Source organism: Corvus hawaiiensis, chromosome 6 (assembly GCF_020740725.1).
Source record: "Corvus hawaiiensis isolate bCorHaw1 chromosome 6, bCorHaw1.pri.cur, whole genome shotgun sequence".
Taxonomy (NCBI): Eukaryota; Metazoa; Chordata; class Aves; order Passeriformes; family Corvidae; genus Corvus; species Corvus hawaiiensis.
This window is the reverse complement of record NC_063218.1, coordinates 54,443,465-54,466,827: the sequence shown is the minus strand read 5'-3', so window position 1 is coordinate 54,466,827 and position 23,363 is coordinate 54,443,465. Positions and strand designations below refer to the sequence as shown.

Genomic DNA, 23,363 nt, shown 5'->3' with positions numbered 1-23,363 from the left:
AAGAGTAATTTAGGGAAATTTAGGGGTTTTAATTAAGAGTGAAGTAATAGAGGTTGTGATGGGATGAAATGAAGAGAGAAGGAATCAACACTGGCAGTAACAGGATAAGAGGAAATGGCTTCAGTTAGAAAGAGGGCAGGGTTAAATGGGATACTGGGAAGAAATTCCTGGCTCTGAGGATGGTGAGGCTCCAGCACAAGTTGCCCAGAGAAGCTGTGGCTGCCCCATCCCTGGAAATGTCCAAGGGCAGGCTGGATGGGCCTTGGAGCAACCTGGTCCAGCCCTAATCCCAGCCTGACCTCCAAGGATCTACCGCTGCCCAGGACTGGGACAGAACTAACCAAATCCAAGCTGGCATCTTCCTGGGATGTGACTGAGCTGCAGTCAAGGGTTTCTGGGTTTTGTGGGATTCGCATCAATACACACAGCCCAAGCTCTTGAAGCCTTTATTACAGAAGGGACAAACAGGGACTTTCTGCCTTGCTTGGCTCCTCCAGGATGAGCAGCCCAGGCCCAGGGAAGCTGCAGGAAGCCAAGGAGGGAGCTGCTCTGTGGGAACACAACAGAGGCCACCGGCACTGCGTTGGATGGGTCCCTGTCTCTGCTGGTCACCCCACAGGAGATCACGAGTCCTTCTGGGGCTACCATGAGGGCCTCAGCAGGAAGGTGAGCGAGCTTGTGGATGGGCGCAAGGGGAGCGGGTTAGGGATCCTCTTGGGGTCCAGCCAGCTGTGTCTGCACTGGATGCTCCCAAGCTGCTGGCAGAAGTGGGAATGCTGGCCAGTGCCATGGGCAAGTTCCACGCAGGGCTGAGGACCTGTTGCCTGGGGGATTTGAGGTCCTGTCCCCAGGCACAAGGAGCAGCAGGAGGTCACAGCTTGGCCCCACAGAGCACGGCAGCACATGGTGAGCCAAAGGCATGGCCATGGGCAGCCAGGAGCTGCCATGGCCCTGAGCCGTGGTGCCTGTGGGGGTGCTAGTTCCCAAGAGTTTCTCCTGGGAAATCAAGAGGTTAAAACCTGGATGGGAATTGGGTGTAAGGAGATGCTGCCTTCTGCGTGTGCTGCTTGCACAGAGCAGCGTGAGAGCCAACAGAGGCACCTCAGACACTGAGGAGCACTGACAAGCAAACCAACCATCCAGCAGCTTCTGGGATAGACCAGCCTGGCACTGGGGTTCCCACCTCTACTGCAGGACCCTGAACATGGACATACATCAACCTAATCTTCCCTGGGAACAGAGTTTGAGACACCATTCCCAGCAAACTCATCACCTGAGATCTTTCAAGCCCTGCTTGACCATGAAGAGCAGCGATGACTTCATGGATGTGCCCAGCTGCATCTGCACATTTGGCTGGAGAAACTGGGATGCCCTGTCTGGTTACGGGGGCAGCTCCTCCAGCAGGCCCAGCAGGTTATGAAAGTCACTCCCATTCCAAACCAGCCACCGGCTGTCAGCAGCCACATGTCCCCATCTGCACCTGCAGAATGCACATCTCATTGTCCCTTCACCAGTAAGCCACAATTTAAAAGGATAAATGCGCAGCAATTTCACGGCTCCCCGTGCAAGTCGACCTCTTCCCATGGCACAAAGTGCTCCTTGTTGCTTAGGAACAATCTATATCCTACAAAATGAAGACATGCACTCTCCAAAGAGTTTTTTACACAAGAGGTGTTTGCCTTGCTCAGACACTGACCCACCTCCTGCATAAACCGTGGGGTGAAGTCTTTGTGCTCCAGATGTAGCACTGGACACCTACTACACTCAGCCATGATTCGGGATATGGGGACATGTCCCAGCCATGGTTTGGGATATAAGGCTATGCAAACCCCATCCCTCAAGGTCCTTCGGCTAAGGTAACCTGGATTGCAAAGCTATCTTGTCCGAGGCCCGGGCGGGAGCATCTGCCAGGGTGGAGCAGGTGTTGAAGCGGGAAGCCTTGCAGGACATGGTCCTGGAGCTCTGCTTCTTGCGGTAGAAGTAGCTGCTGAGGTGGAACCAGAACTTGTCGTGGAGGGAGGCGTAGATGAAGGGGTTGTAGCAGGCAGAGCTCATGGCGATCAGGTGGCACGAGACCTGGATGACATTGACGTACCTCTTGTCCAGGATGGTGAACTCCTCGTCAATGTCCCGGATGAAATTGACCACCTGCAGAGGCAGCCAGCAGACGGCAAAGCAGACCACGGAAACGGTGAGCACCCGGAAGGTCTTGTGCTTGGTCCTGGTCCACTTGTCCTGGCAGCAATGGGCAGTGCCCGGCACATTCCTCCTGCGCAGGTGGTAGGTGATGGCACAGAAGGAGACGGACACGGCCAGCAGCGGGAGCATGTAGGACAGCAGCAGCATCAGGCATGAGTACAGCAGCCGCTCCCGCTCCTCGTGCTTCCAGAACTCCTCGCAGATGATCATGTCATGGCCGATGGCGTTGAGGTCCAAGTAGTGGGTGTGCAGCGAGGTGGGCACGGAGGCCACGATGGAGAGCAACCAAATGCAGGCCACAAGGCCAATGCAGGCCCTGCGGCTGATCCGCCTGCGGATCGGGTACGCCACCACCACGTAGCGGTCGATGGCGATGGCCGTGAGGGACAGCACCGACACGAAGACAGTGGCAGCCTGCAGCAGGGTGACAAAGTGGCACATGAACGTGCCAAAGAGCCAGCCCCGTTCCTCGAAGGCGTAGGACACAGTGAGGGGGACGCAGGCCAGGCACATGATGAAGTCGGCCACCGCCAGATTCCCGATCAGGAAGTTGGTGGTGCAGTGCAGCTTCTTGGTGAGGGCAATGAGGAGGATGAGGAAGAGGTTCCCGATGCACGCCACCACCACCAGCGTGGCATAGAGCGGGATGAAGAGTGGCTTCAGCTCCAGGAGCAGGTCCAGGCCGGTGAAGAGTGCGGCCGAGCCATTGTGCCAGGAGTCATTGGGCAGCTGAGCCATGGGAGCCCCTGTGGCAGATGCAGCTTCTCCTCAGCTCAAAGTCAAACACAGATGAGCCTGTGAGTTCTGGAGGGGACAGAAACACATTTTGGTTGAACTTCTGGGCAGAAGAACATGTCCCCAGAGTCCAGGCCTTTTGTACAGCCCTGTGCTGAGGCACTGGCTGGTTTAATTGACTTGTTTAAGAGTGAAGGTGCCCTGTAAGAGAGACAGAGGAGCTCCAGTATGGAGCAAAGTTGGCAAGCTGGCTGTGAAATGGTTAAGCAGCCAGCACAGATCTGTGGGGAGCTGCCAGCTTGGGGCAGCAGGACCCAGAAATCAGCTCAAGAAGCCTCATGGAGAGTGACCTGGGAGCTGCGCTGACGTAAGGCAGAAAAAAAAAGACACTCCTGCATTTCTTGCTTTTTATTTTTTCCAGTTAATTCCACCCTGACCCACCAGCTGCATGCCATCTGGCTGGGCAGGAGCATCCTTTCCATCCCCTGCACTCCTTGTCTCTCCCCGCCAGCCCAGCCCAGCCCATCCCATCCCACTGGGTTCTTTTATCCCCTTCGTTGTATCTTCACCACCCATGGAGCTTTGGCTTCTTCTGTCTTTCCCTGTGGCAGCTGTGATGGGAGAGATGGGAGGAGGCAGTGCCTGGCTCCCTGGGCACCTCCACAAACCCACTCACAGCAGCACAGGGGGATGAGATAAAATATATTCCAGCAGAAAGCATATGGAAATAAGGAGTTCTCCTCCAGGACCCTCCTTTCAAGCCCCACACTCTCAAAATTACTGTTTGATCCCCCTTACCAGGATCTGGACAGTCTTTTCCCCCCAGTGGAGAGTCAAATCAGCATTAATTAAGAAACCCTTGTAATTAACCAAGGGATATTGTGGTTTTCTACATCCCAGCTGCACTCACAGGGCGCACGCTGTGATACCACAGCTCCAGGTCCCCGTGCCCTGCCTGGGGCAGGAACACAAAATCCATCAGGAAACTTGCAGCCGAGGAGCTAAAATGCTCATTAACTTGTAAAATGAAAATTCTGAAGCTCAATTAAATTCTTTAATTCTCCTTCGTGTACCCACGAGAGTCAAACCAGCTTTTCTGTGCATCGCCAGGGTCCTGCTCCCTCACTGATAAGTGCTGAATCCCGCGGCTTTGGCTGGGATTTGGGCGGTCCAGGGTGTGGCTGCAGGACCCCCTATCCCGGTCCCGGAGCGCTCTTACCTGCGGAGGGGTCCGGGGTGCTCGGGGCTGGGAGCTGCCCTCTGCCCGCCGACGTTCCCGTGCGGATGAGGAGGAGCGTTCCCTTCGCAAGGTGTTGTTCACCGGGAGGCTCCGGCACAGCCGTTCTCAGCCGGGTTTTTGTGGTCTTGGGATGGTTTTGTCTTGCTTTGTCTCGCTTTTTTTTTTTTTTTTTCCTTTTTTCCTTTTTTCTTTCTTTTTTTTTCCCCGCTGCCTGAGCCTTTCAGTCCCGGAGGAACAGAGCGTTCCCACCCACGGCGCGCGGTGTTCCAGGTACCCGGGGGGACGCGCACATCCCACCGCCCCGCACCGCAGGTGGAGCCGTATCCCGCCCCCCGGCCTGGCGGGGAGCACCGGGGGCTGCCTCGCCCTCGGGGCCGGATCCAGGGACATTCCCCCGGCAGGGAAGGAGAGGAAGGCGCGGGGGGACGGACGGGGCGGGCGGGCGCAGGGACCGCGCGGAGCTCCCGGGGTAGGCAGCGCCCGCCCGGTCGGGGGTCCCGGCCCGGGGGCGAGGGAAGAGGGATGGAAAGTGAGGTGAGGGCAGAGTGGGGTGAGGGAAGAGTGGGGTGAGGGTGGCTCAGCCGTAGGGTGATGGGCACCCAGCCCCTGGGTGCTAGTGACCCAGCTTGGGGGGCAAGTGTAGGATGGGGTGGTCCAGCCACTGGGAATTGCCCCAAATGAGAAAGGGTACCAGGGTCAGCCTTACTTAAATATGGGAAAGTGATAGGTAATGATCATCCAATGGAACTTTGGGGGGGATAAGAGGAATGGAAACTGTCAGAGCAATCGCAGAAGTTCTGCAAAATGGAGAGTTTGGGTGCAAGATGGTGATTAATTCATCCCAATCTGACAGAGCTGGGCTGGTTATTAAAGCTGGCTGAGCTGATCCAGAGGAGAGTGCTCACCCCTGCCAAATAATCAGCAGGAAGAAAATCATCTTTGCCTCCGTATCAGCTCCTGACAAGAACTGCTGTTAATTTTAAAGAGCAGAACAATCAGATAAGGAGAGCCAGAGGCTGGTTGGAGAGGAGAGCTGGGCTTTGGAGCTGACAGTGGGATGACAAGTCCATCCCAAGGCAGCCACTGGTTCCATCACAGCCCGGATGCACCATGGCCAGGGTGACCCAGCTGCAGCACTGGGATCTCTTCCCTCTGCACAGGCTTATTCTGAAAAAAACCTTCTTTGACATCATCTTTGCTGCTTCCAGAGCATTCAGGATAAATCACTCTTATTCCCAAAGCTTGTATTGCCCCTCCCCAGATCCTGGCTCAGGGGTACAAGGATGGGTTTGAAAGCTGCAGCCCACCCTGATGATCCCTGATGGGAGAGCTGGAGGTGCTGGAGGCACCTGCTGTGGCATCCTGGTGTCCCTCCCATCCCATACAGATGATGGACAGGAATCAGTTTGCTGTGATTTTTATTCTTTTCTGTGTCACCAGGGTGGTTATTAGAAATAACCTTAGGTTTTCATAACCCTGATCCTTGAGAGCCTGTCGGTTCCAGAGGATGGAATATTTAATAGCCATAAGCTGAAGGAGGGAAGGTTTAGAGTGGATATTGGGAATAAATTCTTCCCTGTGAAGGTGCTGAGGCACTGGCACAGGTTGCCCAGAGAAGCTGTGGCTGCCCCTGGATCCCTGGAAATGTCTGAGGCCAGGCTGGACTGGGCTTGGAGCAATCAGGGATGGTGGAAGGTGTTGCTGCCCATGGCAGGGGGTGGAACTGGATGAGCTCTGAGGTCCCTTCCAACCCAAACTATCCTGGAATTCTGTGATTCTCAGCATCGCCACAGGGTGCTGCCAGCTTATGCTTCTGTGGGATCAATTCCTTTGGTCCAAGCTTGTGGAGAATCACCTTTTTTCCCATTTGGGTGGGTGGGAGCCTTTCCTTGCTGCCCAAAGTGCTCTGTCAGCCCTGCCCTCCCCTTGCTCTGACAAGGCAGCAGGTGAATTATGTTACGTACAACTTTATTCTGCCCCATTTTGAAAGCAAACCCCTGCCAGGCTGGGGCTGTGTCACCGCATGGGGTCTCCACTGGCTTCAAGGGGTACAGAAATGCTGTTCCATGCAGAGAAAAAGGTGTAATATTGTCTTTAAAAGGTACAAAGGGGAGGGGGGCTGCTCTTTCCTTTGTGATTACTCATTTATCCTGCCTGAAAGTAATTCCCTCTATCTGCTGGCAGCTCTGTGCCTCACGGTCTGGACCTGATGCCTCCAGGCACTGTGACTGCAGATCTGCCTGTGCCACTGAGGATGGGCCCTGTCTCTGTCCCTGAGCTGTCACTGATGTCTCCTTTGGGTTAAATTGTTAAAAACAGGCCGCCCAGGGCAGGGGTGGAGTCTCCAGCCCTGGAAGGGTTTAAAAGCCGTGTGGCTGTGGCATTTGGGGACACAGGATAGTGGTGGGCTCAGCTGTGCTGGGCTTGGATTCAATGATCCCAGAGGGTTTTTCCAACCTCAGCAATTCTCCCTCTGTGGGAGTTATTTCCACACATAGGAAAACTGGTGTTGCTGCAGAAGCAAACCCTCCCCCCGCAGTGAGGTTGCTGCTTTTACCAGCAAGAGTTTGTTTGGTGGAGAAGAGCTCAGCAGCCTGTTTTTCCCAAAATAAACCCCAATACTCGGAGGTAAAGTCCTTCCTACTCAAACCATGTGTGGTATCACCAAGTGCAACAACTGCTCGGACACATCACACTCCTGTTCACAGTTTCAGTGATTTTGTAAAGAAGTTTTAAAGGGTTTTTTTATGGTGATTTAAGTACAGACCCACCCCAAGTCAGCACTCTAAGTTATGATTTAATTGTATATAATTATATTCATATAACTACATTTATTATATATGGGGGGGAGAATAAGCTAACTCTATGTAATGGATTAATTTAAGGAAATTATTGCTCAATCTTTGCAATGATCAGTTGGATTTCCTTTTCCCTACATGTTTCCAGAAAGCAGGTCAGAGAATCTTGGAATGGTTATTATTTTTACAAGTGAAATGGTAAGAGCTGTTCCCTCAGGTACCTTCTCCAAAGGAAATGCTTGGTGATTTGGATGTGGAATTATTTCAGTACAGTTCTTTTGGGTACATTTCTTCCTCAGATATGTTTAAGAACAGATAAAATAATATAAAGCATCCTCACAGTGCTTGCTACCCATAAGAACAATTTTATTGACAAATAAAATAGGGAAATAGGCTGGGGACAGAGAAATTGCTGCTTTCTCTCTCTGCACAAACCATTTCTGGGAACAGCTCAGAGTTCTGCATCTTTGTCACAGCTTTGTTACATCTGGTGAGAGAGATTTTCACAAGGACATAGACAATATAATACAGGACAGGTAAAGGATAAATTAAAAGGGACACTAAGGATAAATTAAAAGGGACATTTAATGACCAAACCAGCAAGACACGAGGCTTGCAAGTTGTGCATCACTGGCACTCAGATGATTCACCCCATTTCTCAAGCTTTCAAAAACAAGGGATTGTTTTAATGGAGAATTCTGACCGTGACTGTTTTGGGAGGTGAGCCTGGGGTGGGAGTTCCACCAGGAAAGCTGAGGTGGGAACAACCTCTGAGTTGTGAGGCAGTGACCAAGAGAGCAGCACCTCTGTTTGTGTACAGAGACAGGAAACTGGGAGGCTCCAGCAAGAATTTACTCCTAAAAAAATGTTTTCAAACAGACACATAAACGAACACAGTATGAATCCGGTGTGGACTAACTCCAAGAACCACAATTTCTCCCAAGGAGCTCTGACCGACTGTGCTGCTTCCCTCTACCGACCTCCAGTGTTGGTGCCGAGGCAGAACACAAGGATCAACGGAAAATCAGCACGAAATCACAGATTCTTAGATTAGTAAAGGGAAATAACCCTTTGCAGAGTTAAGCAGGGTGAAAAAAACAATTAAATTTCAAGTCAGAGAATTCTATGCAATTCTGTGATGAAAACAAGTTGTTTATAGCCTCCCTGGCTACCACGCTTGGTTTCCCAATACAGAATCTCATCTGATCTTCTTCTGGAGAGGCTGAAGGGATAAAGAACAGGTACAAAATGACCAACAAGAGGAAAAATATTCGCCCTCCAGTCTATAATAGAGAGTTTGGGCAATAAAGGGGGATACTAGGGGGTGCATTACAGAGAGGAATGTGAAATAGCTACAACATCAATGACACCATCAATTTAGTGACTGCAGTGGGAGCTTCCTTCAGGGTCACAAATTCACAGAGGTGAGAAGTATCCATCTTCTTTCTGGCACAGCTTGGGGCCAAGCCAGATTGAAACAGTGAAGACCTGGAGAAAACACCAAAGTGGACTTAGCAGGAGAGGAAAAAATGCCCAACTGAGTAATGAAAATGTAAAAGACAGGAAGACAGTGATTCAGTGGTTTCTCTGCTCTATTCTAGACCGTGATGTTTTTTGGTGCTTCTCAACAACTGCTTTTTTTGTTGTTGTTGTTGTTTAATGTGACTCCTGATGGATTCCAAGCAATCCACATCCAGGCTGGAATGATGAGGTGGCTGCAGGCTGGAGAAGACCAACGTGAAGTTTCAGTTCAGCCATGTCACAGGCGTTCCCTCTCGTCCCTACCAGTGCCAGTCGCTGTCTGTGGAGCGCCAGAGCTGGAATTTGGTGTGGTGGGGGTTCTTTCTTTTAAAAATTACTTTTTCAATTACTGGTAATTTGCTCTGTGCCCCCCTCCCTGCTATTCCTGTGGCTGGGTACATCTTCCTGGGGGCTGGGACAAGAGGCAGCCCCCGGGGCACAGCTGGGGCCTCTCACTGCTCCGCAGCCGTAGGCTCCTCCTCAGCCTCTGGCTTCTCTGGCTGCAATTCCGGCGGGATGAGGCACTGCACCTCCTCGGAGCTGATGGCCACTTTGTCAGGCTGCAGCCAGCGTTTCAGGTGCTCCAGCGTGCTGGGGACAGAAAGGGACACCATGAGACCACAGAGTGACAAAGCTGCACAGGGACACACAAGAGAAGCAAGAGGAAAAGCCTCCACAGGCATTTCCTGCCCCTCCGCAGGTATTCCCGTTCCCACAGGTGAGGTCTGGCGTGGGATGGATCCTTGGACCAGAGGGACAAGCAGAATCTGTCATTCTACAAAGCCATTCCCTGCAGGTGGGCCTTTTAAACTGTGGTTAGAACACGTTTTATGCTCTGATTTCTCTCAGTGAAAAGGACCTGCACAGGACCCCTTTCAACCTTTACACACCTGAGGTTCTCCTCTGTCTCTGTAGCCAAAGACTGCAACTCAATCAGACAGAGGGCAGGGTTAGATGGGATATTGGGAAGAAATCCTTCCCATGGAGGGTGCTGGGGCCCCAGCACAGGTTGCCCAGAGAAGCTGCGGCTGTCCCATCCCTGGAAATGTTCAAGGCCAGGCTGGATGGGGCTTGGAGCAACCTGGGATAGTGGAAGGTGTCCCTGCCCAGGGCAGGGGGGTGGGACTGGATGGGCCTTAAGGTCCCTTCCAACCCAAACCAGTCTATGATTGCATGAATTTCCAGCTTTCTGGGCTGGAAGTAAAAAACCTCTTGTTCAAACAAACCCCAGCTGCCTTTGTGTGATGAAGACCAGGAAATATGGGGGGGGGGGGGGAAGGGAATAAAACCAAAACAGGAAGAACATCTCAAAATGTGTGAGCATTAGTAGCACTGGAAGGTTAAAGAACCTACATAACCCTGACAGTCTAACATCTTAATTCAGTGCACTTAGAAGTTAAGGCTTGTTTAATTACACTGGTGGGTGAGACTCAAAACTTCACCACCATTCAGGAGTGACCTCTAACTTCATAGTCAAGTTCTAGGGACTGAAATTCTTTCATGGATAACATACTCATCCTTTAAAAACAGTAGAAAGAGCACATAAAAGCTTGGTTTTAAATATAAATCACAGTGAAGTTAACTGGGGACCAAAGACACCATCTGAAACCTCACTATAAACAGGGATTACTTTTCATAGTTCTGGCTTAAGTAGATTTTCTTCAACGGAGAGAAATAATCTTCTTGTCAGCCAGAAGCAATCATGGAAAATGTCAGCTGAGAAATGCGGAATTTGGAGAGCGTTCCGTGTGATCGGGCATGGGAGATTGCTTAGGAAAAGGGCTCCCATCTTACTTCTGACATCATCTGTGTGAGGGCAATGGGGGAGAGAGCAGAAGCACTGTAAGAGAGGCAGGGAAGGGAAATCTCATCCCAGGACTGGCACCAACCCCAAATCCCAATCTGAGACAGACTGAACATTCCCTCCTCTGTTCCATTCCTTTCCTACCCCACGTGTGAGGAGGGAAATCACTGAGTAGGTCCCAGCTGCTCCCATGCAGTCTGAGGGGAGCACTAGAAGCTCAAACCCTACATGCTCTGTGTTCCCTCTAGCACAACCCCAACAGACATTCCCAAAATGTTGCAGGAATCCCGGGGCAGCCTCTCCAAGCTGCAGGGAGATGGTATTTCTGTGTAATGTCCTAACAAAACCTTTCTCTAGTTTTTAAGAGCTAAGTGGTGACCCCTTCCCACTGACTTGCTCGTTACCTCTCGTCAGCATCGTGGCCCTCAACGTAACATTCAGCCTCAAACTTCTCCTGCAGGAACCTGTCCCAGCATTCCTTCTTGGCCTGGGACAGCGGTGCGCAGCATGTCCTTGGAGGTCACCTCCTGGGACAGGCCTTTGATCCTCATCAGTCTTCTCTCTGTGAGGAGAACAGGGGGTTTTGTTATCTTTGTTATGGGTTTTTTCTGGAAGGAGAGAAGAGAAGGATCTGGACTTCTGTATCAAAAAGTAAATTAAATTAACTTTTCAAGACTAATGTCTATTTTAAAAGTAATTTCCCCCCTGTATTTCAAGCCTGCGTGGCTCTCTTTCTTATATATACACAAGATGATATTTTTCAGGTGATGCTTCTGAAGGAAATAAGGTTTGTGCAACCAGCCAACTCTGCCCATTTGGGGTTTTAATAACTTTCACACTTAATGCTCAGTTTCCATGAAATCACACAGGAGGGCACAGATCTCACAGGCACTGAGTTCCCACAATTTCCATGCAAACTGGAATATAAATCACTCTCAGTGCACTACTTGGTGCACTGTGAACCAGCAACGAAGGCAAGATGAAAGTTCTGGTAGATATAAAAGCTTAGAAAAACACTTCTGCTACCTGTTCTGTTGCTGTGTGCAGCTTCCCACTTATTGTGGAGGGTAAAAACCAATTTTTTTCAGCTTTTACTTGATAAAAAGTTCCTTTCTGTGGCAGTGCTGAAGAAGCTCTGACGGAGCTTCACACTTCCAGTGCTGCACTTGAAGAAAATGAGTCAGATTCTGTGTTTAAGTAGTTAGGAGACTTTTTGACCACAGCACTGACACCACATAAACAGAGCTGTCAGCAGGCACCTCAGCAGCGGGAGACACTCACCCAGGGATGCCAAGTACACCTCTGAGTCGTTCAGGGGTGCCCAGGGCTTCAGGGTGGGCTGGGAAGAGCCGCCCGATCCGCTGCCCTCGGCGTAGGAATCCATGAAGGAGTCTGTGAAAGCATCGCCGGCGTCCTTGTGCTCGGGATGTGGCAGACAGGAGCAGATCTCAGCCCAGAGGTCCTCGCTGGACCTGGTCACCACGGAGTCCACGCTCTCGATCATCCTCATCGTGGGATCCTGGGGTGAGGGGAATAAACGGTGAACACCGAGCAGTTCCGCCCGCCCAGGCCTCCGCCACCTCCCTCCCTCTGCCCAAGTCACGCCAGCGGGCATTCCAGGGAATTCTCATCCCACCAGGACGCCCGGCCGCCCTCCAGGGTGCGATGTCCCCGCGGCCGCCCGTGACGCGGAGGGGCCGCCCCGGTCCCGCACCCACCGCCCCGCGCTCCGGGCAGCCCCGGCAGCTCCGCCCGCGCCTCTCCGGCCCCGGGCCCGCCCAATCGCCGCCGTCACCGGCCCCGGGCCCGCCCAATCGCCGCCGTCACCGGCCCGGCCCTGCCCAATCACCGCCGTCACCGGCCCCGGGCCCGCCCAATCGCCGCCGTCACCGGCCCGGCCCTGCCCAATCGCCGCCGTCACCGGCCCCGGGCCCGCCCAATCGCCGCCGTCACCGGCCCGGCCCTGCCCAATCACCGCCGTCACCGGCCCCGGGCCCGCCCAATCGCCGCCGTCACCGGCCCGGCCCTGCCCAATCACCGCCGTCACCGGCCCCGGGCCCGCCCAATCACCGCCGCCACCGGCCCGGCCCTGCCCAATCACCGCCGTCACCGGCCCGGCCCTGCCCAATCACCGCCGTCACCGGCCCCGGGCCCGGCCAATCATCGCGCGCCGTTGGCGGAGCGAGCGCGCCCATTGGTCCGCAGAGTGGGGGGCGCTGAGGCCGCCGCGCCGCCATGTTGGCCCAGGGCGGAAGTTGTGGTGGGCGGCGCAGGCGAGTGCGGTGTGACATCCTTGGGCCTCTGTCACGTTTCCCATGGTTTAGTGAGGGCGGGATGTGTTTCAGCGGGACACGGGGAGCTCTGGCGTGGCTCTGAACCCGTCTCTCCGCAGGCCGCTGCCGTGTCCGTGGGATGAGCCAGCTGCCGCCCGGCGCCGTGCTGGCACTCATGGGGCTGCTCTTCGCCAGGACCATGGCCTGGACATCCAGCGGGAAAACGCACGCGGAGCTGGTCAACAACCTCTACAGTGAGTCCTGGCAGCATCCGCTGGAATGTCAGTGTACGGATATTTAATGTCTGTGTATGGGTATTTAGTCTCACGCCGTGTGACACTGCTCACTCTGAAGGGCTGGGGTTAATATTCCTTAATTTTGGCATTTGCCCCAGCCTGAACTCGTTCTATTTATAGTTGGAAACAAGGTGTTATGCCAGAAGGGGCAGGAAAGCCTTTCCACACCTTCGTTCCCTGCCTCTGGAAGTGTGTGACGCCTTTTAAAGTGCTGCAGCTCGGTGTTCTGAGCACGGGGGTGCAGCCGAGTGTCCCGGACGTCCATGCTGTGCCTCCAGCACTGCCCGGGGGCTGGAATGGTCCCCGGTGCTCCTGGACAGTGGGCTGGAACACACGTAAAAATAGCCGTAAAATTCCCGCAGAAAGGTGTGAAGGGATGTGGTCTCTGCAGTCATGGCCCATGAGTTCACTGCTGAAACCTGAACCGGAGTCTCCGCTTCCCGGCGTGAAACGCGACTCCCTTTCACTCCCGTTACACTCAGCAGTGTCAGAAGTGTTGTGGATGCAGGTGGTCACGCCCTGGAGATGGGCTGGTGGCTGGGCCCCTAGCGGGAATGGGAAAGGATAGCCTTCCGTCAGTGTTGTGTTTGCTGTGTCTCTCAGATCCTTCATTAATTCCCCCAGATCCACAAACTCCCTGAAGTGTGCATCCCCTTTCAAATCTCTTCTTGCTGGAGTGCTGATGATTTCAGTCCTGCCTGTCTCTCTTTTCCTTCTTTCCCAGAAAAAGGGATCATTAAGTCCCAGCGAGTCTTCGATGTGCTGTTGGCTACGGACAGAGGTCACTACATCAAGTATTTCCCATACATGGATTCTCCTCAATCCATTGGTGAGTCACTTTTGGCAAAGCATCTGCTGTCAGCAGGGCACAAGGTGCCTTGGCAGGTGCTCCATGGTCTACTTGTGGAATTCCTATCCCTGGAAGTGTCCAAGCCCAGGCTGGATGGGCCTTGAAGCAACCTGGTTTAAGGGAAGGTGTCCTCGCCCATGGCAGGGGCTGGGACTACATGAGCTTTAAGGTCCCTTCCAACCCAAATCATCCTGGGATTCTGTGAGAGGAGACAAGTGTTTTCCTATTTTTAGGGGAAAGTGGGAGAGAATTAGGAACTGTTCCCAGTGGGAATTTTATTCCTTATCAAATAACTTGTGCCACCCGTTTCCTTTTAGGCTACAAGGCTACGATCAGTGCCCCGCACATGGTAAGGTGAAAACTCCTCACTTTCAACAGAAATGGAGGGAATTGTTTATTTCTCTTTTGATATTTAATTTTTCTTCAAGTAGAAAAGTGAAATATCCCACGGACATGATTATCCTGCTTGTTTCTGTAGGGATTTTTCTTTTTAAGAGGAGTTTCCCCTATAATCTTTCAGTTGCTTTGAAAGTGTGCTTAGATGGGAATTCCATGTTGTCCCTTTTTTTTGCATGAGACCTTTTTTCCTTCTGTTTCACATCTAATTACTGAGCCTCTGCCTAAATGATGTTCTGCAAAAGATCTTCCAGGTCTGACACTTAAGTTTTGCTCTGGAAGTGTCAGGCACAAGGCCAGGTGTGCTGTGATTAAATCAGAGAACAAGGGAAAGCGTTGGGAGAGGAGACTAACCCAGGATGTTTCTCACCTCCTTGTCCTGGCTGTCCCTGCAGCACGCCCACGCGCTGGAGCTGCTCAAGGATCAGCTGGTGGAAGGTGCCAAGGCGCTGGATGTGGGATCTGGGAGTGGATACCTCACCGCATGCTTCGCCAGGATGGTGAGCTCACGGCACTCTATTCCCAGCCCAGAAAGCACATCCCTTCATTAGCTGATATAACTGGGACTACTCAGCCTTAAAACCAAGGAAGGGGCACAGTGCTTGCACCTTCTCTTCAGAACCTCTGCTCTGGAGTTTCTTCCTGGAAATACCCAATTCCCACTAAAACCTGCCCTGTCAAACATGTCTCTTGCATACAGGAGGCATCAGGTGTTTGACTGATGTTCTTTCCAGATTGGCCCGACGGGAAAAGCTGTGGGTGTGGAGCACATCAAGGAGCTGGTGCACGAATCCATCCGGAACGTCCAAGAGGATGATCCGACGCTGCTCAGCTCCGGCCGTGTGAAGCTTGTGGGTGAGCTCCCTGCAGTGCCGGGGTTTCTCCCTTGGCTCTGCTCCTCGAAGTCCTTCCAGTTTGTGTTGATGCTCCGAGTTGTTATGACAACCAAGGTCTTTCCTGCACGTTTTCCCTCTGTAGTTGGAGACGGCAGGCAGGGATACCCTGAGGAAGCTCCTTACGATGCCATCCATGTGGGAGCGGCCGCAGCCACCGTCCCCAAGGAGGTAAGAGTGGCCGTGCTGGGTGTCCCTAGAGAAAATGCGGGAACCACTGGAAGCCTATTTCCTGTCATGACCTTCACAGTGTGGCTTATTCCCGTTGTGTGGGGGGGGTTTCTTTGCCTCTGCTGACCGGGATTTCTCCGTGCTGCAGCTGCTGAAGGAGCTGAAGCCGGGCGGGCGGCTGATCGTGCCCGTGGGGCCCGAGGGAGCGAACCAGGTGCTGATGCAGTACGACAAGACCAGCGATGGGCACATCATCGAGACCCAGCTCATGGGCGTCATCTACGTCCCTCTCACAGACAAGGAAAAGCAGTGGCCTCGGTAAAATCTGCTCTTCCCTGAGGAACACTCCTTCCTCTCCCTCTGAGCTTGCCCTCCTTGGCTTTGCTGACCAAGTCCTGGATCCCTAGCAGATGCTGTTTGTGGAAAAAAGAGGAAAGAACAGCTTGGCAAAGCAGGGGGTGTTTTCTGTTGGATAGGGCCTGCAGACTTCTATTTTCTCTTTCTCTGGAGCCTGTGTGTGTTTTTAAATTCCACATGATGCTGGCACAGAACTGAGGGAGTAGTAACTGTTGGTTTTCCTTTGCCTCAGGGATGACCTCTGACACATGGATGGATATCTCTAAAGGCACCTCTGAAAGCTCATGAGTGAGACTTAGGCCAGTAGATGGTCAGTATGGTTTTGCTTTTTAATGGAAATTTCGTCAATGGATAAAGGGAAGTTCTGCTTCAGAGGAGCTCATTCCGGAGGGATGGAGAACAGGGGCAGGACCAGGGGAGTCTCTTGGAGGCTGTGGCAGCTTCCAGAGAGCAGATCCAGACAACTCCAGCTATCCTCTCTGATAAACTCTAGGTAACATCAGTTCACAGAGAATTCTGAAAGCAGACAGGAATACTTAAAGCTTCACTAAAACCACTTTAATATCAACTACTCTGCTTAATGCTTGGCAAAAATAAGTCACAATTAGTGTCTCGGAGCAGCAGTGTACCCTGATTTGTCAATGGTTTTAAATATGGGAGCGTGTTCTCTTCCTGCCTGCACCGACTAATTTAATAATGGGCAGCAACACTGGATTTTGAGGTTATGAAAAATGCTTGTTTCTTGGAGTTGTTTTTTTCCTGTTTGGCGTTTTGAGAAATGCGCATTTCTTTTCCCTCTTTGGGGCTATGAAAAACGCGCTTTACTTGGTTTTTCTGATTGGGGTTACAAAAAAATGCTCACGTTTTGGCTTTTCCCTGACGTGTCCCTCCCGCAGGCGGTGGCTGAGGAGGCTCACGAGGGGCAGGCGGGCTGCGGTGATGCTCGAGGGTCATTTGTGGAGCAGTTCTGAGGGGGGAGCTGCTCGGAGGTAAATAAATAAAGGCATTCTCGCTCCTCCATCGCCTCCCTCTGCTCCCGCGCCCTCACGACACGGCGCCGGGGGAGGCGGGTGCGGGGCGGGGACGCCGGGGGCGTGGCCTGGCGGGGCCGGGCTCGCTGATTGGCCGCGCTGCCCGGCGCAGCGCCGTGCGTCACGGCGTGCGGCGCGCGGTGTGGCTGGTGTGGGTGCGCGCGGTGTGGCCGGGGTCCGGCCGGCGCTGCGGCCCCGCGGGGACATGGCCGAGCCGGGACCCGGCCCCAGCCGAGCCCGGGAGGAGGAGCCGGGCCCCGCCGGCAAGGAGGAGGAGGCACCGGCCCCCAAGAAACGGCGGCTGGCGGGCGGCGAGCGTTACGTGCCGCCGCCGCGGAAGCTGAACGCCGGCGTGAGCTTCGGCGCCGAGCACTTCGCCGAGACCTCGTACTACTTCGAGGGCGGCCTGCGCAAGGTGCGCCCCTACTACTTCGACTTCCGCACCTACTGCAAAGGGCGCTGGGTGGGCCGCAGCCTCCTGCACGTCTTCGGCACCGAATTCCGAGCGCAGCCCCTCGCCTATTACCGCGCCGCCGCCCGCGCCGGCCGCCTGCGCCTCAACGAGGAGCCCGTGCGCGACCTGGACATCGTGCTCAAGGTGGGCGGACCCCGGGGTGGGCGCTCCGGTGGGGATCGTGGTGTGGTGGCGAAGCCCGGAGTGCCCCGAGCCGTCAGCACCACCCCGTGAGCTCCGTGGTCACATAACACAGGGCCAGGAGCTGGACTCGATAATCCTGATGGGTTCCTTCCAACTCGACATATTCTGCGAACCCTGTGGAGAGACTGAAGGGGAAATCGGGGTTCCCGGGGAATCCCTGCCCCACTGGATTCGGGAATGTGTGGATCCTACAGCCCCACACATGGCCCACGGCTTCCTGTTTGGACCCTGGGAATGGGAATGTGCTACGGCCAGGTTACCGGATTTGCACGGTGACACACACAGTTATCGTAGATCCAGGGTTCCTGGAGAAAGAGCCTTTAATTCTTCTCCCACAGTATCAAGTCCCCGTTGTTTGTGGCCGAGTGGGTGGCTGCACAAGCTAGACTCAGGCTAATTGTCCGTATCCCTTGCAGAACAACGACTTCCTCAGGAACACGGTGCATCGGCACGAGCCGCCGGTCACTGCGCAGCCCATCCGCATTCTGGCAGAGGATGAGGAGGTGGTGGTGGTGGACAAACCCTCGTCCCTGCCTGTCCACCCCTGCGGCAGGTTCCGGCACAACACGGTCATCTTCATCCTGGGCAAGGAGCACGGCCTGCGGGAGCTGCACACCCTGCACCGCCTGGACCGCATGACCTCGGGCGTGCTCATGTTCGCCAAGACCGCGGCCGTGTCCAAGCGCATCGACGAGCAGGTCCGGCAGAGGCAGGTGAGGGCTTGGAGCCGCTGCTGCTGCGCTCTCCTGGAGCAGGTGTGCTCCAAAGTCAGCCAGATTTGGGCTCTAGGTGAGCTCAAGTTCCCCAGACGGCTCATGGTTGTGTTGCTGTTCTTATCTGTTGGTGCTTCTCGTCCTTCATAGGCTAAAGGCAGAGTAAAAATTGAGTTTGGTAATACTCGATTGGAAGGGAGCTCCTAAGATTTTAATTGAATTCGGTAATACTAGATTGATAATATTAGATTGAAAACCCTAAAAATTTAACTGCTTTTGCTGATACCAGATTGGAAGGGATCTTCTAAAAATTTAGTTCAATGTGGTAGTTTAATTTAATTTGGTTATATTGGACTGAAAGGGATCTCCTACAAATTTAATTGGATTTGGTAATATTAAATTGAAAAGGGTCTCCTAAAACTTTAATTGATTTTGGTAATTTTAGGTTGAAAGGGGTCTCCTAAAAATTTAAATTATTTTGGTGATACTGGGTTGGAGGGGATCTTCTTCCCCAAGAGATTGTCCCAAGGGACTGTGCAAACTTACTGGGATCATGCAAACCAGTGGGAGAGCAGATTTATTTTTGAGTTGACACATTGAGTGGATCAATCATCCAATACTTCTGCGATTTTAAAATTCCCATTTTTCCAGAGTCTCTTGATCCAAACAAAACTTTTTCCAGGATTGGCTTCAGGGCTGTAAACCAAAGGCTGCAGAGAGATGGCTCCTGAATTTAATAGAAGGAAAATAGGCCAGGCCTTTCTGTTCTTGATTTCCCAATTAGCTGGGGAAAATGTGAGGGGAAATTTGGCTTTAAGTAGCTGATTTAGTTTTTTTCCCCTTTTCTGTTGTAATAAAATGCCACCATCGGATGTATTTTATTGAGGGGAGAGGGAGGAGGAGCAAGGCTGGAGCTTGGGTGTGTTTTCCACTGTGTTTCCTGAGCCTTTCTCTTGTGTCTCCTGGCAGCTGGAGAAGGAATATGTCTGCCGAGTGGTGGGGGAGTTCCCAGAACACGAGGTGGTCTGCGAAGAGCCCATCCTGGTGGTTTCCTACAAGGTCGGTGTTTGTCGTGTGGATCCCAAGGGGAAGCCCTGCCAAACCCTCTTCCAGAGGCTCAGCTACAACGGCAGCACCAGCGTGGTGAGGTGTCTGCCACGCACGGGCCGCACGCACCAGATCCGCGTCCACCTGCAGTTCCTGGGGCACCCCATTGTCAACGATCCCATCTACAACATGGAGGCGTGGGGCCCGGACAGGGGCAAGGGCGGGAAGATCGGGAAGACGGATGAGGAGCTCCTGAAGGCACTGGTGGAGGAGCATCGTTCCAAACAGAGCCTGGAGGTCTTGGGTATTGGGGAGGAGGACTTGAACTCCAGTGGTGAAAGTAAAGACTCTGGGAATTCAGGTGACTGCACAAAGTCTGCAGAGGCTGATCCTATAAATGGGAATTCTTGCCCTGGTGAGGACGAAAAGAATCCCAAGAGGTTTGTGAAGGATCCCGAGAGGAATCATGTAGCAGCTTGTCCGCTGAACTTTGATATCAACCTGGAAATGCCTGATAAAGACAAAGAACTCGGTTTGTGTGGGAATCAGGATGGACAAACAGGGGAGAAGGGTTGGGAAGAGAAGGACCCTTTGTGTGTGGAGTGCAGGACGAGCAGGCGGGACCCTTCTCCCAAGGAGCTGGTGATGTTCCTGCACGCCCTGCGCTACAAGGGAGCGGACTTTGAGTACTGCTCCAGCATGCCCGAGTGGGCCACGGAGGACTGGGAGGAATGAGCAGGATACCCAGCACCTGTGGATGCTGCTGGCCGGGAGAGCAGCGTGCAAAGACCAAAGATTGACTTTTCATTGTGGTTGAGGTGAACAAAGTGTGCCTTGAGCTGGGGTGGGAGGGATCAGTGGGGCTGGAGAACTATCCCGGCTTCCCACAGGTGCTGCGAAAGATGAGCAGGGAAATGAGGCTAAAACAGGAGTTTTATGTTGCCCATCAGTGAACTGACGCTTGAAGGCAACAAGGACCGAACTCTGCTCGGCATGGGCAGCTTTGCCTTCACCTCAAAGGACTCAGGATCAGTTATCCACATGGATAATGAAGTGCATGCACTAAAAGTCAAAAATTGATTTTTCTTCCAGCCTGCTGTGTTCCTGTGTCTTACAGTAAGAGCTCCTGGATGTCATGTCATAAAAAACCCTATTTTTACAGTATTTTATTGTCAGATTGATTTCAAAATTCCGAGATTATCCCTGAGAACGCTGCGAGGTAAAACCAGAACACTGTAATCTGTTTTGTGCCTGCTGTTTGTCAGCAAGATCCACTTGCCTTTGAAATTACCAATATTCATTCAAATAATTACTTAAGTTAGTAGTTCTGGGTGCAGATACTCGGCAGTTTTGGAGGTGCTAGTCCCCGGATTTTGTCTTGAAGAGATTTTTTAATATCACTTCAATGTGACAATCATCTTTCAAAAAAAACAAAAGCTGTTTTATGAAGCAGAAGACTTTTTAAAAAATAATTTTATATCAGTATATTTCCAGAACGGTAAGTGTCACCATAGTTCTTATTTTCACCAGCATTTACACAGTCAATTCTTGGCTTCTGGGAGGGTTTTTATATCAATTTTGGAGATCTCAGGTTGGCCAGCCCACAGGAATTAGTACCTTCCTTCTAAAATCACTTGATGATGTCACCAGGGTCAGGACATGGCTACCAAACCACAATAAACCAGTGTTTGCTTCCAGTAGCTCAGAGGAGCCCAGTGATGTCTTTCTGTGCTGGGTCATCCAGCTGATGTTGAATATTTCCATAAAAATTCACTCCAATTTGAGCTTTGCTCTTCTACATCCTGCCAAACGTTTCATGATTCTAATTTAATTCCAGATATTTAGAAAGATGATGCTAAAAATCAGCATTATACCATTTTTTGCTGCATTGGAATACACGTTTCATGGAAATAAATGGAACCTGGGGACCTTCAGTGGATAAAAAAAGGGTGGCTGGAGCTGTTACTGGATTTGGATGCAGGGGAAAGGGGGTAGATTTAGGGGTGGCAGTTAGATTAGACTTTGAGGTGTCCGAGGTTATGTTGGGAGGTTTTTTGGTAAGAAATTTCTGTTACAAAAAAAGCCTCTGGCAGTGATTTTCCTGACTGAAATTGGGCTAGAGGGCCTGATGAGGAACTGGAGCTCAGCACTGCTTTTTCCCCTTTTCCTGGAATGGTGGCTGCAGTTGGCAACTTCTAATTTCCTGGTTAAGAAACTCCTGGGCTTCTGTTTCCAAAATTCTTTGAACACTGAAAATTTAGGGTTTATTTCACAAGGATCCTACCTCTAATTGCATTTTAATTAATTTTATTTTATTTAAAGTCAAAATAGTGTCTGATGTTTTATTAGCTGGAAAAACATTGCTCTTGGAGGTTCCCTGTGATAAATTCCCATCTGAGGCTGGGTCAGGTAAATACTGGGTCCTTGTTGTAGGCGTAAAGCTTTCCATACAATGTGTAGGTCCTGGAAGAATTCCTTTCTTTAGTATGCCTTTACTTGGATACGCCTTGGCAGTGCTGGGTTGGGGTTTGGACTTGATCTTGAAGGTCTTTTCCATCCTAGATGATTCTATAATTCTGTCTTTATCAGGAGAACGTGTATCTCACTGTGCTAAAGCACTTTTCCATACAAATAAACCCTCCTGGCAAACTTCCCCATGGCTCAGCCTCTCCCTGTGCAGGACTGACTGGAATTAGCCCCTAAACACTCACGTTCCACACAGTAACACTCGTCCAGTTGTGTTTTAACTGGTCCATTGGGGTTGGGAGCCTTTTGTGAGGCTGCAGCGTTGTGATCTGGCCACTTTCTGCCCAGGATGTGGTATTATCTAATTTCCAGAAGGATTTAAGTGTACTTAAAACCATGGCAGCATGTGCAAGAGGGGCTCAGAGCTGTCACAGCAGAGGTGTGAGATGTCCCTTCCCCTGGAAGCTCTGTGTTTCATAACTTCTACTTCCAGGCCTCTAATTCCAGACTTTTTTTGGAGTGAGCCCTCTATGACTTAGGCAGAGAGGAAAAGTTTTCCTGTATCTTGTCAATACACTCATTTATGCTTTTTAAATTGCCATAACTTGATGGAAGACAAAGCCAAGTGCAGTAATTACTTATCCAAAGAGAACCTTGATGTCATTTTCAGTGAGGGGCTGGGACTTTAAGGCCCATCCAGTCCCACCCCCCTGGCATGGGCAGGGACATCTGCTATCCCAGCTTGCTCCAAGCCCCATCCATCCTGGCCTTGAACACTGCCAGGGATCCAGGGGCAGCCACAGCTTCTCTGGGCAACCTGTGCCAGGGCCTCAGCACCTTCACAGGGAAGAATTTATTCCCGTCTCAATCTCCCCTTTTCCAGTTTGGAACCATTCCCCCTTGACCAAAGTCCAGCTCTCTTGGAGCCTCTTTAGGCACTGGGAGGGGCTCTAAGGGCTCCCTGGAGCCTTCTCTTTTCCAGACTGAACAATCCCGGCTGTTTGAGCCTTTCCTCATAGGAGAGATCTTCCATCCCTCTAATTTTTACTCAAAGCTTTCATGAAGGACCTGGCCAGCCCTAATAGGATGTTTTGTTGGGGTTACAGAGGAGGTTGAGATTAAAAGGGGTTAATTCCCAGTGTTGTCGCAGCTGGAAGCTCCACAGCAGAGCTGGGTTCTGAGGAAAGGAGGTAAATCAGGCTATGCCATGGAGAAGCACCACAGGAAGCTGGATACTGGGTGAGACCCCTCAATCCTTCGGGACACTCTGTCCTGGCTGTGACCCTTAAATTCCTTGGGACACTATCCTGGGTGACCCCTAGATCCCTCATGACACTCCCTCCTGGCTGCAACCCCTAGAACCTTTGCGACACTCTATCCTGTCTTGTGACCCTGAATCACTCAGGACACTGTCTGTCCCGGGCGCCACCTCCGTTTTTCCTTCTCCGCATAAGGGCCGAAGGGAGAAGCGGGAGGGAGAGGTCCCCCTTGGAAGTGTGAAGCCAAAAAAAAATATATATGTTTTAAGTGCTCGAGAAAAGTTTTGCTTTCCGACGAGGATGGGATTCGAACCCACGCGTGCAGAGCACAATGGATTAGCAGTCCATCGCCTTAACCACTCGGCCACCTCGTCACAGCGACTTCTTTCTCGCCGGTCCTATAAGGAAGGGCGGCATCGCCCCTGCAATCTCCTCCCGCCCGCCGCTCCCGTGCACGGCGGCGCCGGTTACGCGGCCCTGCACGGGCACAGTGCGGAGCGAAGCCACCGTACCAGGACCGCAGCACGGCGCCATCCCCATCACCGAGGCTCCGGGCGTGCGCGCCGCGGGAGGCACCGAAATGGCAGCAGCACAGCGATCCGTGGAGGCCGCCATGTTGTACGACACAAGAGGGCGCCATGTTGTACGGAGCTGGG

General features: G+C 52.3%; 4 protein-coding genes and 1 non-coding gene across 5 annotated transcripts; 2 read left to right on the top strand and 3 right to left on the bottom strand.

Moving 5' to 3' along the window:
* Window positions 1-444: 444 nt before the first annotated feature.
* LOC125326878 (prolactin-releasing peptide receptor-like) lies at window positions 445-4,272 on the bottom strand. Its single transcript, XM_048305464.1, has 2 exons — window positions 4,154-4,272; window positions 445-3,003 (listed from the first exon to the last, which is right to left on the bottom strand). Exon 2 carries the CDS (start codon window positions 2,935-2,937, stop codon window positions 1,852-1,854), a length of 1,086 nt encoding a protein of 361 aa, XP_048161421.1. The 5' UTR covers window positions 2,938-3,003; window positions 4,154-4,272; the 3' UTR covers window positions 445-1,851.
* Window positions 4,273-7,317: 3,045 nt separating this feature from the next.
* CCDC32 (coiled-coil domain containing 32) lies at window positions 7,318-12,019 on the bottom strand. Its single transcript, XM_048308112.1, is given in 5 exon segments — window positions 7,318-9,084; window positions 10,702-10,793; window positions 10,795-10,859; window positions 11,579-11,816; window positions 11,934-12,019. Coding segments are annotated over 4 exon segments (525 nt in total). The 5' UTR covers window positions 11,808-11,816; window positions 11,934-12,019; the 3' UTR covers window positions 7,318-8,945.
* Window positions 12,020-12,519: 500 nt separating this feature from the next.
* LOC125327742 (protein-L-isoaspartate(D-aspartate) O-methyltransferase-like) lies at window positions 12,520-16,551 on the top strand. Its single transcript, XM_048307588.1, has 9 exons — window positions 12,520-12,570; window positions 12,690-12,824; window positions 13,591-13,695; window positions 14,034-14,065; window positions 14,508-14,612; window positions 14,847-14,967; window positions 15,091-15,176; window positions 15,325-15,494; window positions 15,766-16,551. The coding sequence occupies exons 2-9, from the start codon at window positions 12,710-12,712 to the stop codon at window positions 15,776-15,778; spliced, it is 747 nt and encodes a 248-aa protein (XP_048163545.1). The 5' UTR covers window positions 12,520-12,570; window positions 12,690-12,709; the 3' UTR covers window positions 15,779-16,551.
* A 150-nt stretch (window positions 16,552-16,701) lies between these two features.
* Window positions 16,702-21,635, top strand: RPUSD2 (RNA pseudouridine synthase domain containing 2). Its single transcript, XM_048307587.1, has 3 exons — window positions 16,702-17,162; window positions 17,639-17,935; window positions 18,905-21,635. The coding sequence occupies exons 1-3, from the start codon at window positions 16,770-16,772 to the stop codon at window positions 19,715-19,717; spliced, it is 1,503 nt and encodes a 500-aa protein (XP_048163544.1). The 5' UTR covers window positions 16,702-16,769; the 3' UTR covers window positions 19,718-21,635.
* Window positions 21,636-22,999: 1,364 nt separating this feature from the next.
* TRNAS-GCU lies at window positions 23,000-23,081 on the bottom strand. The gene has a single exon. It is a non-coding gene; the product is annotated as a tRNA-Ser (tRNA).
* Between the last annotated feature and the right edge of the window lie 282 nt (window positions 23,082-23,363).